Source organism: Petromyzon marinus, unplaced genomic scaffold, assembly GCF_048934315.1.
Source record: "Petromyzon marinus isolate PM22_M1 ecotype Great Lakes invasive population unplaced genomic scaffold, UKy_Petmar_22M1.pri1.0 PM_G_Scaffold_9, whole genome shotgun sequence".
Taxonomy (NCBI): Eukaryota; Metazoa; Chordata; class Hyperoartia; order Petromyzontiformes; family Petromyzontidae; genus Petromyzon; species Petromyzon marinus.
In genome coordinates this window covers 1,351,852-1,369,791 of record NW_027423046.1, presented here as the reverse complement: position 1 = coordinate 1,369,791, position 17,940 = coordinate 1,351,852, and the positions used below count along the sequence as shown (strand labels likewise).

At 46.6% G+C, this 17,940-nt stretch overlaps 1 protein-coding gene across 3 annotated transcripts; it reads left to right on the top strand.

Annotated features, from left to right (window-relative positions):
- Positions 1–905: 905 nt before the first annotated feature.
- LOC142921785 (uncharacterized) lies at positions 906–17,718 on the top strand. 3 transcript variants are annotated; one of them, XM_076063117.1, is made up of 12 exons: positions 906–1,122; positions 3,776–3,889; positions 6,067–6,152; positions 9,941–10,105; positions 13,063–13,130; positions 14,445–14,518; positions 15,028–15,086; positions 15,219–15,288; positions 15,440–15,513; positions 16,169–16,277; positions 16,418–16,512; positions 17,419–17,718. In XM_076063117.1, exons 2-12 carry the CDS (start codon positions 3,829–3,831, stop codon positions 17,692–17,694), a joined length of 1,137 nt encoding a protein of 378 aa, XP_075919232.1. In that variant the 5' UTR covers positions 906–1,122; positions 3,776–3,828; the 3' UTR covers positions 17,695–17,718. The 3 variants fall into 3 exon arrangements, with proteins under 3 accessions (XP_075919232.1, XP_075919233.1, XP_075919231.1); XM_076063118.1 differs by lacking the exon at positions 3,776–3,889 and having other exon boundaries at positions 907–1,122; XM_076063116.1 differs by lacking the exon at positions 906–1,122 and having other exon boundaries at positions 3,796–4,563.
- The last annotated feature ends 222 nt before the right edge of the window (positions 17,719–17,940 follow it).

Genomic DNA, 17,940 nt, shown 5'->3' with positions numbered 1-17,940 from the left:
ACACACACACAGACACACACACACACACAGACACACACACAGACAGACACAACACAGAGACACACACACAGAGACACACACACACAGAGACACACACACAGACACACACAGAGACAGACACACACAGAGACACACACACAGACACACAGACACACACATACATACACACAGACACACACACACACAGACACACACACATACACACAGACACACACACACACAGACACACACACAGACACACACACACACACAGACACACACACATACACACAGACACACATACACACACACAGACACACACACAGACACAGACACACACACAGACACACACACACAGACATAACACAGAGACACACACACAGAGACACACACACACAGAGACACACACACAGACACACACAGAGACAGACACACACAGAGACACACACACAGACACACACATACATACACACAGACACACACACACACATACACACAGACACACACACACAGACACACACACAGACACACAGACACACATACACACACACAGACACACACACAGACACACACACATCGAACGTGAACGCCACCGGTGACGTTCGCCTCAGTCGATGGCCCCCAATCCGCTGCTGGAAAATCGTCGTTTCGATTTGCGATTATCGATTTGAAATCGATTACTTAACCACGTGATTTGGTGGCGCTGCGTTTGGCAGTGGGGCAACGGGCACACAACACAATTAGCCAAACCCGAACTCAACGGCGTCAGTCGTCGTTAACATAATATTTAACAGGCGACGTTTCGGGTAACGGACCTTTATCGCACGGTGCACGACCGGCGAGAATCGATATCCGGTGAGCGTCTGTGGCATCGATTAAACGGGAATAGGCCGATTCTAAAGGAATCTACAACCTTCGATTCCTTTGCTCTCGATTTAAAGAGTCGATTCTTGGCGCGCGAGCGTCACTATTCTACTCACGCAGCGCGGCTTGGTTTTATTTTTAAAAGTTTTAACTTTCACGTCTCGTTAAGTTGCTTTAGGAGTCTGTAGTTGTACGAAGTATACCGCAAGGCGTACAGGCCGCAACAATCGAGGCGACTCCTGCGCTTACAATCGCCGGCGGATCAAAGCATCGCCGAAGGTTGATTTGGGCCTAACTCTATCATCATCTGTGCCAGACGTCACGATCATCATCATCATTACAGAGAGAGAGATTGTTCACGATCATCATTACAGAGAGAGATTGTTCACGATCATCATCATTAGAGAGAGAGAGATTGTTTACGATCATCATCATTACAGAGAGAGATTGTTCACGATCATCATCATTACAGAGAGAGATTGTTCACGATCATCATTACAGAGAGAGATTGTTCACGATCATCATTACAGAGAGACATTGTTCACGATCATCATTACAGAGAGAGATTGTTCACGATCATCATCATTACAGAGAGACATTGTTCACGATCATCATCATTACAGAGAGAGATTGTTCACGATCATCATCATTACAGAGAGAGATTGTTCACGATCATCATTACAGAGAGAGATTGTTCACGATCATCATCATTACAGAGAGAGATTGTTCACGATCATCATTATTACAGAGAGAGATTGTTCACGATCATCATTACAGAGAGACATTGTTCACGATCATCATCATTACAGAGAGAGATTGTTCACGATCATCATCATCATTACAGAGAGACATTGTTCACGATCATCATCATTACAGAGAGAGATTGTTCACAATCATCATCATCATTACAGAGAGACATTGTTCACGATCATCATCATCATCATTACAGAGAGAGATTGTTGAGTGATTCACTTGGGGCCTTGACAATGTGTCTAGCTTAGTGGTCTAATCACCACACCGTGGTGTTGTTGTTGTTGAGTGATTCACTTGGGGCCTTGACAATGTGTCTAGCTTAGTGGTCTAATCACCACTCCGTGTTGTTGAGTGATTCACTTGGGGCCTTGACAATGTGTCTAGCTTAGTGGTCTAATCACCACACTGTGTTGTTGTTGTTGAGTGATTCACTTGGGGCCTTGACAATGTGTCTAGCTTAGTGGTCTAATCACCACTCCGTGTTGTTGTTGAGTGATTCACTTGGGGCCTTGACAATGTGTCTAACTTAGTGGTCTAATCACCACACTGTGTTGTTGTTGTTGAGTGATTCACTTGGGGCCTTGACAATGTGTCTAGCTTAGTGGTCTAATCACCACACCTTGTTGTTGAGTGATTCACTTGGGGCCTTGACAATGCGTCTAGCTTAGTGGTCTAATCACCACACCTTGTTGTTGTTGTTGAGTGATTCCCTTGGGGCCTTGACAATGTGTCTAGCTTAGTGGTCTAATCACCACACCGTGTTGTTGTTGTTGTTGAGTGATTCACTTCGGGCCTTCCAACACCGCCGGCGACGATTATCTAAACCGGTTCTGGGACTCCCCTAGGTCGACTCAGCCTCAAATGAGTAGCTGGTGTAGCGGTGTGTAGTAGTAAAACATCGCTAGCACTGGGGAGACAAAGGCGGCCGGGCGTGGTGCTGGCCACCCACCCCCCTCGTGTGCCACAGTGCCGGTAGCCTTCATAGCTGCTGCTCGCTAACAGCACTTGCCCCTACAGCCTGTTACAGGCTACACGGTGTGGGATCTTTGTGTTATTGTTTGGTGTAAACATGTCAACATGTTGTGAAATTCTATTCCCGTGGGCGTCGAGGGGATGGCCATACCCTGGGCACGCCAGGTGAAGGCAGTGGCAGCAAGTATTCAAATCGCCATCACTTTCCATCTCTTTGGGGGGGGATTGAGTGTTTCCCCCTCGCACGCCACGTGGAGTTTTCTCCCGTTGCTGCGATTTCCTCCCACACGTGTATGATAACAATAATAAGCACAACTGTTATTACATCTTAAAATAAAATAAAAACTAAATGCAGGACACTTAAGATTTTTTTTTTTCACTCGATGTGGCTCTTGGATCAATAGGCACGTGTCAGCTAATTATAGCATTGTGTGGTCACAATGATCAGGAGCACGGGGTAGGCCTTACGTTGAGGGAACTCCAGTTGAAGAACTTTGATGTTAAGCTAGATTCATCTTCTTTGGTTCTTTCGGTAAAGTCACCACCACGTAGAATGAGAATAAAATAATAAATTAATAAAATAAAATAACACGATAAAATTCTCACGACGTTTCGGCCACAACACAAGTGGCCTTCATCAGGTGAAGGGACAGCGCTCGCTGCAGCGCTGTCCTCCAGACAGTCTCGTCCCTTCACCTGATGAAGGCCACTTGTGTTGTGGCCGAAACGTCGTGAGAATTTTATTGTGTTATTTTATTTGATCAATTTATTATTTTCTCATTCTACGTGATGGTGACTTTACCGAAAGAACCAAAGAAGATGAATCCTTGCAGTCACGAAAGCTTTAAATCGACAAATGAATCTAGATTCTCATTGTCAGTGCAGCAAAGCACAAAATCAATACAGTAACACCATGAAAATACAATTACCGATTGACGTATTGGGAAACTTGTTGCATTCGTATTTTTAAAAAATGTAAAAATTGCAGCAACAACGCTGTTTGCCCCCACCTCCATTAACGCTACAGCGTAAACAGACGGGCGGTGGCAATTAAAAAAAATGATTCCCATTTAAACTTGTAAGTTGCTTTGCCGAGAGATCTCGCTGGTGCCATCTGGATTGCTCTGCAGCAGTGGCGCTGTCTTAATAAATTCCACATTTGTTTTTTTTCTTGCGTGCACGTACACGGTGTCTGTGCGTCATGCAGGAAGACGGCTATCTGAGGAGTGTGCAAAGAATACAACATGGAGGGGAACGACAATGAAACCTTCGGCCGAAATTTGGGCAGCAGTTTTTCCACGCTCCCCGACTTCAAAATACGGTGCATCTTGGGCAGTGTTTCAGAGAATGAACGAGGTCACCGTCAATCTAGGCAGGTCCGGGAGCCATCGAGCCGTGGCCAGAGTCAGCCAGGGCAAGGTCGCGGTCAAACGGGGCCATTCCAGGTGATGTTGGGTCACGGGTGGTGTCAGATGGGACAAGGTGAAGGTCAATCTGGGGGGCAAATCCAGGGGCCATCGGTTCAAGGTTGGGGTAATAAAGGGCAGGGTCAGCCGGGGGAAGGTGACGGAGTGGCAATTCAAGGCCACAATCAGCCAGGGCAGGGGCCATCGACTCAAGGTTGGGGTAATAAAGGGCAGGGTCAGCCGGGGGAAGGTGACGGAGTGGCAATTCAAGGCCACAATCAGCCAGGGCAGAGCCAATATCACGACGGGAAAAAAAAACCCCAATTGGGCCGAGGTCAGACTCAGCCAAAACAGGGTCAGCATCAACCCGAGCAGGGCCAGGGACTGTCAGGGCACGCCCATGGTCTGCTGGGGCAAGGCCGAGGTCAACCTAATCAGTGCCTGAGTCAGCCAAGGCAATCTCTCTGTCCACTGGGCCAAGTCCAGGAGCCATTGGGTCACGCTTGGGGTCAACTTGGACAAGGTCAAGTGGGTCGTGGTGAAACTGGACAGGTTCAACAAGGTCAAGCACAGAGGATGCTATTGCAAGGTCAGTCAACTTGGTCATGGTCAAGTGACACCGCCAAGGTCAAGGTATTCATTTCAGCTGTGGATCATGGCCCCGTGTATCGCCTGGCTCCGATCTGTAAACCAATCGCGCCGCTTATTTTACTTAAAACGATCTCAATCCTCCGATGTCCACATTGATCGCCGAGCACGAATTCCGCTTGCGCTTTTCAACCGGCGTTTGACGTCAGAAGTACGGTGCGGCGCTCTGCTTAGTCATTGACGATAACGATGGTTAGGCAGCGCTTGCCCCAGGAACGCAAGAGGCGGTACGTCCGTCACGTCGCGATGAAAAGCGGCTCGTCCTAGGTGTGCGTGCCTAGGGCAGGTGGACCGCGTTGGCTAGGAGACGTTAACTACCTCGCCTAGTACACAGGAGGGTCGGGGGTTCGATCCCGACCCCTGACGCCTGTTGCTGTGTATTTGGAGTTTGTGTGTCTCTCTCTCATCATCATCATCATCACGGTGGCTAGGAGACGTTAGCTACCTCGCCCGGTACGCAGGAGGTCGTGGGTTCGATCCCAACCCTGACGCCTGTTGCTGTGTATTTGGAGTTTGCGTGTCTCTCTCTCATCATCATCATCATCACGGTGGCTAGGAGATGTCAACTACCTCGCCCGGTACGCAGGAGGGTCGTGGGTTCGATCCCGACCCCTGACGCCTGTTGCTGTGTATTTGGAGTTTGCGTGTCTCTCTCTCATCATCATCATCATCACGGTGGCTAGGAGATGTTAACTACCTCGCCTGGTACGCAGGAGGGTCGTGGGTTCGATCCCGACCCCTGACGCCCGTGCGTTTGAAAGTTTGCGCGTTCTCCCCACGGCGGTGTTGATGTTGCTCCATGCCCTGCATTGTTTCCCCGCGCATTTAGAAAAACGTGACGTTTAAGAGTAATGCGGCTGATATACATTGACACGTGGTGAGGAACCACTTTGTTGAGCTTATCAACTGTGGCCAGGTCGCTTCTGAACAAGAGTTACGTATCCGAGCGGGCTCTTACGTGGTAAAATAACAAGTTTAGTTTCGTTTAGTTGATGGGTTCCTTTAACGCTGGCTTTTGTCTCCAAAGTTTTTTTGGAAAAAAACGGCTGATATACATTGGAAAAAAACTTTTGGTCAGTTTGCCGATTTTTCTACAGGGCAAGCACTTTATATCAGAACGCAATTTTACTGAAGATTTATTCATATTTATGATGCTCATCATAACCTCTCATTGCTGACAGACACCCCGACTGAGCTGAGCACTAAACCTCAGTTGGAAAGTTCTAAAAAGCGATACGTGTGTCAACGTGTACCAATGTACATCTCGTGCGGTGCTATTATGAACGATGTACTTTAATACTCTTTGGTTCTATTGGGTAAAGTCACGTAGGTGAAAATAAACCCAATAGAACCAATAGAACCAAAGAGTATGGATCCTAGCAGTCACGAAAACTTTAAATCTAGGATGTACTTTAACTTAATTGTGCGCAATTTTTGTTCGCAGCTCAAGCAAACATCACTGAGCAGCATCAACCTCGGCAGAGCACGCCGCCGCCGCCGCTGCCGCCGGTGCCGCTTGATTGGCAAGAGGCAAGATGACTCGCTGATCACATTGAAACGTGCCCACAGATGTGCATCGTTATTTCACATTAATAATACGGTCATTCTAAGAAAATACCGATTCATCTAGTTTCATATTCTCGGTTCTTTCGGTAAAGTCACCACGTAGAAGGGAAACAATACAATAATAAAAATATAAAACAATAAAATTCTCGCGACGTTTCAGACATCTGAACAAGCTGCCAAATCGCTCTCCGTGGTACTGACGTTTAAAAAAAACTTTTTTCAAATTTTCTTGCTGTGGTTTTCACACCTGACGATGATCGCTGCTTGTGTTGCAGTCGAAACGTCGTGATAATTCAATTGTTTTATATTTTTATTATTTTATTGTTTCCCTTTCTACGTGGCGGTGACTTTACCGAAAGAACCGAGAATGTGAATCACTGCAGTCACGAAAGCTTCAAGTGAAAATTTATTTAGTTTCACGAAGCTTGGGGCTGCTGCCACGGTGCGCAATGGTTCAGCACGTTGGACTTGCGGTCCACAAGGTCGTGATGTCCAGGCGTGCCAGGTTTAATAGGCACGTGTCTACAATGTCCCACCTCTGTCCACTCTGCAGTATATATTGGTACACCGCAGTTGAATGGCAGGCCGCATGTGGTGGGGTAAAGTGTGGGTACTACCATCACTTCCAAGACGTCTCCCCAGCATGGAGGAGTTCAGCCCCTAGTGAGGGTTTCTCTACCAAGACGTCTTGAACAGCGTGGAAGAGTTCAGCCCCTAGTGAGGGTGTCTTTACCAAGACGTCTTGAACAGCGTGGAAGAGTTCAGCCCCTAGTGAGGGCTTCTCTACCAAGACATCTTGAACAGCGTGAAAGAGTTCAGTCTCTAGTGAGGGTTTCTCTACCAAGACGTCTTGAACAGCGTGGAAGAGTTCAGCCCCTAGTGAGGGTTTCTCTTCCAAGACGTCTTGAACAGCGTGGAAGAGTTCAGCCCCTAGTGAGGGTGTCTTTACCAAGACGTCTTGAACAGCGTGGAAGAGTTCAGCCCCTAGTGAGGGCTTCTCTACCAAGACGTCTTGAACAGCGTGGAACAGTTCAGCCCCTAGTGAGGGTTTCTCTACCAAGACGTCTTGAACAGCGTGGAAGAGTTCAGCCCCTAGTGAGGGTTTCTCTTCCAAGACGTCTTGAACAGCGTGGAAGAGTTCAGCCCCTAGTGAGGGTTCCTCTACCAAGACGTCTTGAACAGCGTGGAAGAGTTCAGCCCCTAGTGAGGGTTTCACTTCCAAGACGTCTTGAACAGCGTGGAACAGTTCAGCCCCTAGTGAGGGTTTCTCTACCAAGACGTCTTGAACAGCGTGGAAGAGTTCAGCCCCTAGTGAGGGTTTCTCTACCAAGACGTCTTGAACAGCGTGGAAGAGTTCAGCCCCTAGTGAGGGTTTCTCTTCCAAGACGTCTTGAACAGCGTGGAAGAGTTCAGCCCCTAGTGAGGGTTTCTCTACCAAGACGTCTTGAACAGCGTGGAAGAGTTCAGCCCCTAGTGAGGGTTTCACTTCCAAGACGTCTTGAACAGCGTGGAAGAGTTCAGCCCCTAGTGAGGGTTTCACTTCCAAGACGTCTTGAACAGCGTGGAAGAGTTCAGCCCCTAGTGAGGGTTTCACTTCCAAGACGTCTTGAACAGCGTGGAAGAGTTCAGCCCCTAGTGAGGGTTTCTCTTCCAAGACGTCTTGAACAGCGTGGAAGAGTTCAGCCCCTAGTGAGGGTTTCTCTACCAAAACGTATCCCCAGCGTGGAAGAGTTCAGCCCCTAGTGAGGGTTTCACTTCCAAGACGTCTTGAACAGCGTGGAAGAGTTCAGCCCCTAGTGAGGGTTTCTCTACCAAGACTTCTCCCCAGCGTGGAAGAGTTCAGCCCCTAGGGAGGGTTTCTCTTCCAAGACGTCTTGAACAGCGTGGAAGAGTTCAGCCCCTAGTGAGGGTTTCTCTACCAAGACGTCTTGAACAGCGTGGAAGAGTTCAGCCCCTAGTGAGGGTTTCTCTACCAAGACGTCTTGAACAGCGTGGAAGAGTTCAGCCCCTAGTGAGGGTTCCTCTACCAAGACGTCTCCCCAGCGTGGAAGAGTTCAGCCCATAGTGAGGGTTTCTCTACCAAAACGTCTTGAACAGCATGGAAGAGTTCAGCCCCTAGTGAGGGTTTCACTTCCAAGTCGTCTTGAACAGCGTGGAAGAGTTCAGCCCCTAGTGAGGGTTTCTCTACCAAAACGTCTTGAACAGCGTTGAAGAGTTCAGCCCCTAGTGAGAGTTTCTCTTCCAAGACGTCTTGAACAGCGTGGAAGAGTTCAGCCCCTAGTGAGGGTTTCTCTTCCAAGACGTCTCCCCAGCGTGGAAGAGTTCAGCCCCTAGTGAGGGTTTCTCTACCAAGACGTCTTGAACAGCGTGGAAGAGTTCAGCCCCTAGTGAGGGTTTCTCTTCCAAGACGTCTTGAACAGCGTGGAAGAGTTCAGCCCCTAGTGAGGGTTTCTCTACCAAGACGTCTTGAACAGCGTGGAAGAGTTCAGCCCCTAGTGAGGGTTTCTCTACCAAGACGTCTTGAACAGCGTGGAAGAGTTCAGCCCCTAGTGAGGGTTCCTCTACCAAGACGTCTTGAACAGCGTGGAAGAGTTCAGCCCCTAGTGAGGGTTTCTCTACCAAGGCGCCTTGAACAGCGTGGAAGAGTTCAGCCCCTAGTGAGGGTTTCTCTTCCAAGACGTCTTGAACAGCGTGGAAGAGTTCAGCCCCTAGTGAGGGTTTCTCTACCAAGACGTCTTGAACAGCGTGGAAGAGTTCAGCTCCTAGTAAGGGTTTCACTTCCAAGACGTCTTGAACAGCGTGGAAGAGTTCAGCCCCTAGTGAGGGTTTCACTTCCAAGACGTCTTGAACAGCGTGAAAGAGTTCAGCCCCTAGTGAGGGTTCCTCTACCAAGACGTCTTGAACAGCGTGGAAGAGTTCAGCCCCTAATGAGGGTTCCTCTACCAAGACGTCTTGAACAGCGTGGAAGAGTTCAGCCCCTAGTGAGGGTTTCTCTACCAAGACGTCTCCCCAGCGTGGAAGAGTTCAGCCCCTAGTGAGGGTTTCACTTCCAAAACGTCTTGAACAGCGTGGAAGAGTTCAGCCCCTAGTGAGGGTTTCTCTACCAAGACGTCTCCCCAGCGTGGAAGAGTTCAGCCCCTAGTGAGGGTTTCTCTTCCAAGACGTCTTGAACAGCGTGGAAGAGTTCAGCCTCTACTGAGCGCCCTCTAGTGGAGGCCCTTTTGCCAGCAGTGATTACGATCAAACAATTTCAGATCTGTGCCTTAAACCTTTTTACGTTCACAGCACTTGGCAAAGACGTTTTGAGGGAAAGTATATTTAAAAAATAAAAAAACCGTGTATTTGTGCTTGTACATGACTTGATCGAGTTTTCGGTTGAAATGGAGTAATAATAATCAGTTCAACACGTAGGCTTTCGCGACCAATTATATTCGTATAATAAATGTTTTTTTGGTTATATCGCGTAAAGTATGAATGTGTAAATGTTGTGGATTTACTCTCCGACACACCGGTGGGCCGGAGTAGTAATTCACTGGCGCGTTTTGTTTACGTGACAAACCTCACTGGCTGGGTCGGGTGGTGGAGGGTAACGACACACACTTACGCGAGCCAACCCAAGAACGTTTATCGCGAATAATCGGTCATCGGGCAGCGGAAAATCTTGATGTGTTCACGACACTACGGCTTGGGAAGCTGCTGACACACGCTCCTCATGCCGTGTGTTGTGTTTGGTTGGTTTTTTTTCTTCGCAGAATAAAGATCACGTGTCAAGGACGTACAATTATTTGCGCTGTGAAATGAACAAGTTGAACATGTGGAAGGTCAGAGTTCACTCTGAGCTCAGCAAAAAGGAGGAAGCTGTCAGAATGGCCCAGGAGACGGCCGACGCTCTGCAGAAATCAACTCGACAAACACAGGTGGGTAGCAGCAGCAGTAAGTGGTCTCATTTCTCTAAAGCAGTGCTTCTCAGTGTGGTCACTCACCCCCGGTATCGCCGGTGGTCCACCACGCTCCTCCGGGTGGTCCTCAGGGCTGTGAGTAACACAGGTGGGCAACAGCAGCAGCAGTAAGTGGTCTCATTTCTCTAAAGCAGTGCTTCTCACAGTGTGGTCACCTTCCCTCCCTCCCCCGTACCACCGGTGGTCCTCCACGCTCCTCCGGGTGGTTCGCGGGGTTGTGATGCAGGCTGATCCGGAGAGTAATTACAATGTACGTCATTATAATTATTAAATTAAACTCGTGATATTCAAAAATTAGGTGAGGAAAAACGACCTTAACCCTCGGGTCTAAATGCGCCCCCCCTAAAAAAAAACCTCGTAGCTGCGTTTAAAAAAATAAAGCGTTTGTATTCCCGTAATATGAGTGATTTAGTGTTACTGCTATTTAGAGAAACAAGCAAATGCATTTTGTCGCTAGGGGTGGCTGAGTTGGTTTGCGGGCCGACGACTTGTCGAGTTTCCGCGGAGTATTTGTGCATTGCGCGCGGTCATTCTCTTGGCCTTTAATCTTTGGTTACTTCGGTAAAGTCACGTGGTAGGTATAAAGATGATAAAATGTCCACGACGTTTCGATCGCAACACCTCAAGCGCTTTGTCCTCGGGCGGTAAAAAAAGTAATCCCTGCAGTGGAACTGCTGAACCAGCGAGAGAGTCCTGTCACAACAACAACAACAGCAGCAGCAGCAGCAAGAGGTTTAATTTTTATTTTTTATTTTCGCCTGAGGACGACCGCCGCCTGTGGTGTCGCGATGGAAACGTCGTGATTTGATTCATTATTTTGTGTTGTATTTTTATACGCGCTACGCGACTTTACTTGAATGAAAGCAAAGACTGTGGATTCCTGCGGTGACGAAAAACTTCAAATCTCTTAGTCTTATTAAATTTTTATTTAAATATTTCGTGACTGCAGGGATTCATATTCTTGGTTCTTTCGGTAAAGTCACCGCCACGTAGAAGGGAAACAATAAAATAATAAAAATGTAAAACGATCAAATTATCACGACGTTTCGACTGCAACGCAAGCGATCATCGTCAGGTGTGAAAACCACAGCAAGAAAACAATTTTCACCGCCGCTCTTTAAAAAAAAATTCTTGCTGTGGTTTTCACACCTGATGATGATTGCTTGTGTTGCAGTCGAAACGTCGTGAGACTTTTATTGTTTTATATTTTTTATTATTTTATTGTTTCCCTTCTACGTGGTGGTGACTTTACCGAATGAACCAACGATTATGGATTCCTGCAGTGACGTAAACTTCAAATCTCTTCTTCGTCTTCTTCTTGATTCTTTCGGTAAAGTCGCCACGTAGAAGGGAAAAAATAAAATAATAAAAATTTAAAACAATAAAATTCTCACGACGTTTCGACTGCAACGCAAGCGATCATCATCAGGTGTGAAAACCACCGCAAGAAAAAAATGTCACCGCCACTTTTTAAAAATTTTCTTGCTGTGGTTTTCACACCTGACGATGATTGCTTGTGTTGCCGTCGAAACGTCGTGATAATTTTATTGTTTATATTTTTATTACTTTATTGTTTCCCTTCTACGTGGTGACTTTACCGAAAGAACCAAAAATATATCTCTTAGTCTTGTCGACTAAAGCAGTGGAACGCTTTCATTCAATGTTGGTGTGAGTGGCTCCTCATTTCTCCAAACCCAAACATTTATTGTCAGCTAATCGGTAAACTTCATCAATCTTTTGACGTAGACACGTAGCCAATGATCAGGTTTGGTTTTCCTCAGTGCACTGTGTGTATGTTGAACTTCTTTCACACCGTACGTAGCCAACCGTGCTATGTGTGTGTATGTTGAACTTCTTTCACACCGTACGTAGCCAACCGTGCTATGTGTGTGTGTATGTTGAACTTCTTTCACACCGTACGTAGCCAACCGTGCTACGTGTGTGTATGTTTAATATCTTTCACACCGTACGTAGCCAACCGTGCTACGTGTGTGTATGTTGAACTTCTTTCACACCGTACGTAGCCAACCGTGCTATGTGTGTGTTTGTTGAACATCTTTCACACCGTACGTAGCCAACCGTGCTATGTGTGTGTGTATGTTGAACTTCTTTCACACCGTACGTAGCCAACCGTGCTACGTGTGTGTATGTTGAACTTCTTTCATACCGTACGTAGCCAACCGTGCTACGTGTGTGTATGTTGAACTTCTTTCACACCGTACGTAGCCAACCGTGCTACGTGTGTGTATGTTGAACTTCTTTCACACCGTACGTAGCCAACCGTGCTACGTGTGTGTATGTTGAACTTCTTTCACACCGTACGTAGCCAACCGTGCTACGTGTGTGTATGTTGAACTTCTTTCACACCGTACGTAGCCAACCGTGCTACGTGTGTGTTTGTTGAACTTCTTTCACACCATACGTAGCCAACCGTGCTGCGTGTGTGTATGTTGAACTTCTTTCACACCGTACGTAGCCAACCGTGCTCAATGGGAGATGCAGTGGCATCTCAAATAACGTTGCTACATTATCTTAGTCTGCATATTGTTTCAAACTCATTAATTTCGTCTGGTTATAATCACGATTAGGTTGTTTTTGTGGATTCCCCATAGTCATCATTATGATTGGTAATTGTGTCCACTCATCATTCGTCATTGTTAACTAAAATAGAGAAACACTTGGTTTGCCAAGACAATGATTTAAAGGTGCTTCTGATCTGTTTGTAGCTTCAACTGGACAGCAATAAGATTTGTGTCTGTGGTTCCTCAGCGATCGCTTTGTCTGCATGATTGACGATGCTTTATGAAACCCGAACATCATTATCAGTGCTGTGTGTCAGATAACAATTATCAGACAACTGTGTTGAAGCGGTATGCGTCACCTCAGCGAAGTGTGTGTGTCGTGTTTCCTTTCAGCTTGAAAATGTACACCTCAGCGCGCAACTTCAAGACGTGATTGACATCAAAGGAGATTTAATGGAGAAGTAAGAAGTTATTCATTTCCCTCGAATTTCATCTCTGTCCTCTGTTTAGGTTCCTCAACTTACTGGAGAAACCCGAAGAGCAATGAAGCTCTTTTTTTTGTAACAAATGTCCGGTAGATTTCAGAGATGTCCGGTGGACTCAGGGGCGAGGAGCCAGGATTTTGACTTTGGGGGGGTTGCTGACTTCAACATTCTGAGATATCTCAGTGTGTTTGTGTTTTCCAATGGGCACCACAAATGTATAAAACTTATTATTGGATTTGAGCTGCGGAGTTTATTAATAGGTCGGAGCCGCCGACGTGGCCAGTAAGTTCGATAAGTTCGCAAGGCTGCCGCTCAAGCAGCCTGCAGGGCAGCACACAAGGTGGCAGCCTGCAGGGCAGCACACAAGGTGGCAGCCTGCAGGGCAGCAGCACAAGGTGGCAGCCTGCAGGGCAGCACAAGGTGGCAGCCTGCAGGGCAGCATGAGGTGATATCACAAGGTGACATCACAAGGTGGCAGCACAAGGTGGTAGCCTGCAGGGCAGCACAAGGTGACAGCCTGCAGGGCAGCACACAAGGTGGCAGCCTGCAGGGCAGCACAAGGTGGCAGCCTGTAGGGCAGCACGAGGTGGCAGCACACAAGGTGACATCACAAGGTGGCAGCCTGCAGGGCAGCAGCACAAGGTGGCAGTCTGCAGGGCAGCACAAGGTGACATCATAAGGTGGTAGCCTGCAGGGCAGCACACAAGGTGGTAGCCTGCAGGGCAGCACACAAGGTGGTAGCCTGCAGGGCAGCACACGAGGTGGCAGCCTGCAGGGCAGCACAAGGTGACAGCCTGCAGGGCAGCACAAGGTGACAGCCTGCAGGGCAGCACACAAGGTGGCATCACAAGGTGGCAGCCTGCGGCATTTTGCAGCAGCCGGATATCCGGTTATCCCGATTTACCGACTTCCCCAAATTTTCAGGGGGGGGGCTGACCCCCCCCCCATTCCCCCCTGTTGCTCCGCCCCTGAGTGGACTACTGGGTGGAGGTCAGAGGTCACGCCGGCAGAACAAACGAGCGACTTGTTGATGACACCAACATCCTCTCTGCATTTTCATTTTAAAAACTTTCGCGACTGCAGGAATTCACGTTCTTTGGTTCTTTCGGTAAAGTCACAGAAAACAACAAAATCACGGTGAGTTTTTGTTTTGTTGTTTCCCTTCTACGTGACTTCACCGAAAGAACCAAGAATATCTTCATCTGCAATGCGCTTTGCCTTAAAATGGCGGATACGTTCCTACGAAGGTTTTCTGACCCGCCGTCCTTGCAATGTGCCCGTGTCCGTAAGGATCCGTGCCACCAGGCAGATGTGTGACGATCTGAAGGGCCAGTCCTCTTCAGTGCAACAAACATTAACCAGAGGTACATTCTCAACATTCGCCGACCATTGGACGTTGCCGGTGTTACACGTTTAGTGATTAAACTTGCTTGTCGTTGACTCACGTGGGTCACGTGCGTACGGTGATAATGACATTGACGGTGTAACACGTTTAGTGATTAAACTTGATTGTCGTTGACTCACGTGGGTCACGTCCGCACGGTGATAATGACATTAACGGTGTGACATGTTTAGCGATTAAACTTGCTTATTGTTGACTCACGTGGGTCACGTGCGTACGGTGATAATGGACATTGACGGTGTAACACGTTTAGCGATTAAACCTGCTTGTCGTTGACTCACGTGGGTCACGTGCGTACGGTGATAATGACATTGACGGTGTAACACGTTTAGTGATTAAACTTGCTTGTCGTTGACTCACGTGGGTCACGTGCGTACGGTGATAATGGACGTTGACGGTGTAACACGTTTAGTGATTAAACTTGCTTGTCGTTGACTCACGTGGGTCACGTCCGCACGGTGATAATGGCAGCTGAAACAGAACAGGAACAAGTGGAAGCTGTTCATTCGTCGCTGAAAGCAGAACTGAAGGTAAAATGTGTGATGCTTTTTAAATTTTGTTTTCATTTAATTGTATTTCTTGAGAAACGTGTAACGGTATAAACGTACGCACGTGCACATTTAACATTGATGCTGGATCCCCGCTGTCATCCTCTCTTAAAGACGTTTGCGGTGACTTTCAGCGAATTGAATTTAAAGTCTCAAAATGACAAGAATATTGCGTTGGGCAAAGGTGAGTCTCGTGCCGGGTGACGCAATGCACGGCTGCTCAGTGATACGCAGAGCACCGTCGATGATGATCGATGACCGTTGTGGTTTTTACTGGATGAATATTGACGCGCTCAGCCACTTTGTTGAACGTACGACGCGTGTGTCGTACGCAGTGGAAGCAGCTGTGGACGCGATGGGAAGAGCGCGGTGGGACTTTGTAAACAAGTTGACGATTAAAGAAAGCCAGGTTCGTGTGAATTCATGAGCTGATCGCTTTTGCTCACATTTTAAATGCACGTTGGGATAAAAAAAATATTGGATTAAACGACCACGCATTACCTTTTACAAACCAGTGTGTATATATAGCTCAAACCCCAAGGGTCTGTTATAATTCAGGCTCATACATTTTTGTTGATTTCAAATGTAAGAAATGTAGCTCCTAAAGGCATGCCTGTCTCAATCATAAAATATCCTTTGAAGATCAAGATCACCTTCAAATAAAAACTGATATATTAATGTTCCTATCCCAAACTATTGCCTTTAATGCCTACTATTGCCATTGTGTACAGTGTTCATACATTGCTTTTACAATTTACAAACGTCTGTATAACAATATAATGCTTAAAATGTGAATTATTTCCACTTTAGAACGTATTCAGTGCCCTAAACGCATTTGTTCAACGAAATATATGGGATGTGCACATTTCTACCTCTTTGTCTTGATTTCTCAAGTTCATTTCAGTCTGGTAAACACAACTTATCTGACTTCAATGATGACTTGCAAACCAGAAAACTCGCCTTGCCCAGCAGTAGGTAATTTCATAGATCCGTGCGTAAAGTCGTATTATTATCATTGTCGTTCAGTAGTTAGCAAACAGAGAGTTCCGTCTCATCGCTCTTAGGCCAAAGAAATGTCCGAGCTGTTGGAGTTAAAAAATGAAGAGCTCAAAACGGCCTCGCAAAAGCTGCAAGATTCCATTGAAAGCTGCGCTCGACTCGAAGAAACAGAGCGTGAGAGCACACTTCAAGTTGCCCGCTTTTTATTGCCAACGAGCCCGGATGTGTTTGTGCGTGTGCGCGGTGGGCAAATGTCTGCACGTCCCGACCGTGAAAGTCGATCCCGATTTCGTTTGTTTTGCGTGAATTAACAGGCAACTTTCAAGCACGGCTTGAGCAAACGCAGAAAGAAAGTGGTACCCTGAAACTCGAAGTAAATCGCCGTCGGGAAGTTGAAAGCATGCTGCAGGTGACCTATCCGTTCATTTTTTTTATTTAAAGCTTTCGTGACTGCAGCGATTCATATTCTTAGCTCTTTCGGTAAAGTCACCACGTTGAAGGGAAACAAAATAATAAAATATATTTAAAACAATAAAAATTCTCACGACGTTTCGACCATAACACAAACGGTCGTTATCAGGTGTGTCGGTTTGCATTAATTAATTTATTTTTAAACGGTGTTTAAACGGTGTTTTAAAAATAAATACATTAATGCAAACCGACACACCTGATGATGACCGTTTGTGTTATGGTCGAAACGTCGTGAGAATTTTTATTGTTTTATATATTTTATTATTTTTATTGTTTCCTTTCAACGTGACTTTACCGAAAAAGCTAAGAATATGTATCCGTTCATATTTATTACATCGCTAATATTGTCTGCATTCCTTAACTGGATATTTTTAACGGAATGGTTTTCTTTTTGATTTAAAGCTTTGGTCACTGCAGGGATTCATATTCTTGGTTCTTTCGGGTAAAGTCGCCACGTAGAAGGGAAACAATAAAATAATAAAAATATGCAACAATAAAATTCTCACGACGTTTCGACGGCAACTCAAGCAATCATCATCAGGTGTGAACACCACAGCAAGAAAACATTTTCACCGCCACTTATTCCAAATGTTCTTGCTGTGGTTTTCACACCTGATGATGATTGCTTGTGTTGCTGTCGAAACGTCGTGAGAATTTAATTGTTTAATATTTTAATCATTTTATAGTTTCCCTTCTACGTGGCGACTTTACCGAAAGAACCACGAATAAGGAATGGTTTTCTCTTAGCCTTTTTGGAAAAGTCTCAAGCTTTTTTCACTGTATCTGAACAAATGCAGCGGGTCACCCGCCTCATCGATTTCATCATCGTACGGTCTGAATGCAGGCTGGGATGCAAAACGCGGAGAGAAGTTTTGCGGAGAAGGAGCGAGAGTTCACCGCAAGCACCGCGGAGCTGCGGCTGTCGTGCGACAAGCTGCAGCACGAACGTCGGGACCTGAACGTGATTGTGCAAAACCTGGAGAAGGCAAACGAAGAGTTGACAGCAGCAGCCAGCCAGAGGCAAGTGGTGAACTTTTACAACACGGCACGTGTTGCGTGCCGAGACGTTATTCATCGATTTAAAGCGTTCGTGACTGCAAGGATTAATTGTATTAAATAATAAAATAAAATAACACGATAAAATTCTCACGACGTTTCGGCCACAACACAAGCGGCCTTCATCAGGTGAAGGGACGAGACTGCCTCAGCGCTGTCCTCCAGACATTCTCGTCCCTTCACCTGATGAAGGCCGCTTGTGTCGTGGCCCGAAACGTCGTGAGAATTTTATCGTGTAATTTTATCAATTTATTATTTTATTATCATTCTACGTGGTGGTGACTTTACCGAAAGAACCAAAGAAGACGTT

Bases quoted from the DNA above. Each gene is read 5' to 3' on its own strand.
- LOC142921785 (XM_076063116.1), top strand. From the start codon at position 3,813: ATGGAGGGGAACGACAATGAAACCTTCGGCCGAAATTTGGGCAGCAGT. The intron at 14,519-15,027 runs GTACATTCTCAA...TGATAATGGCAG, and splicing joins GCAACAAACATTAACCAGAG to CTGAAACAGAACAGGAACAA. The intron at 16,513-17,418 runs GTGACCTATCCG...GTCTGAATGCAG, and splicing joins AAGTTGAAAGCATGCTGCAG to GCTGGGATGCAAAACGCGGA.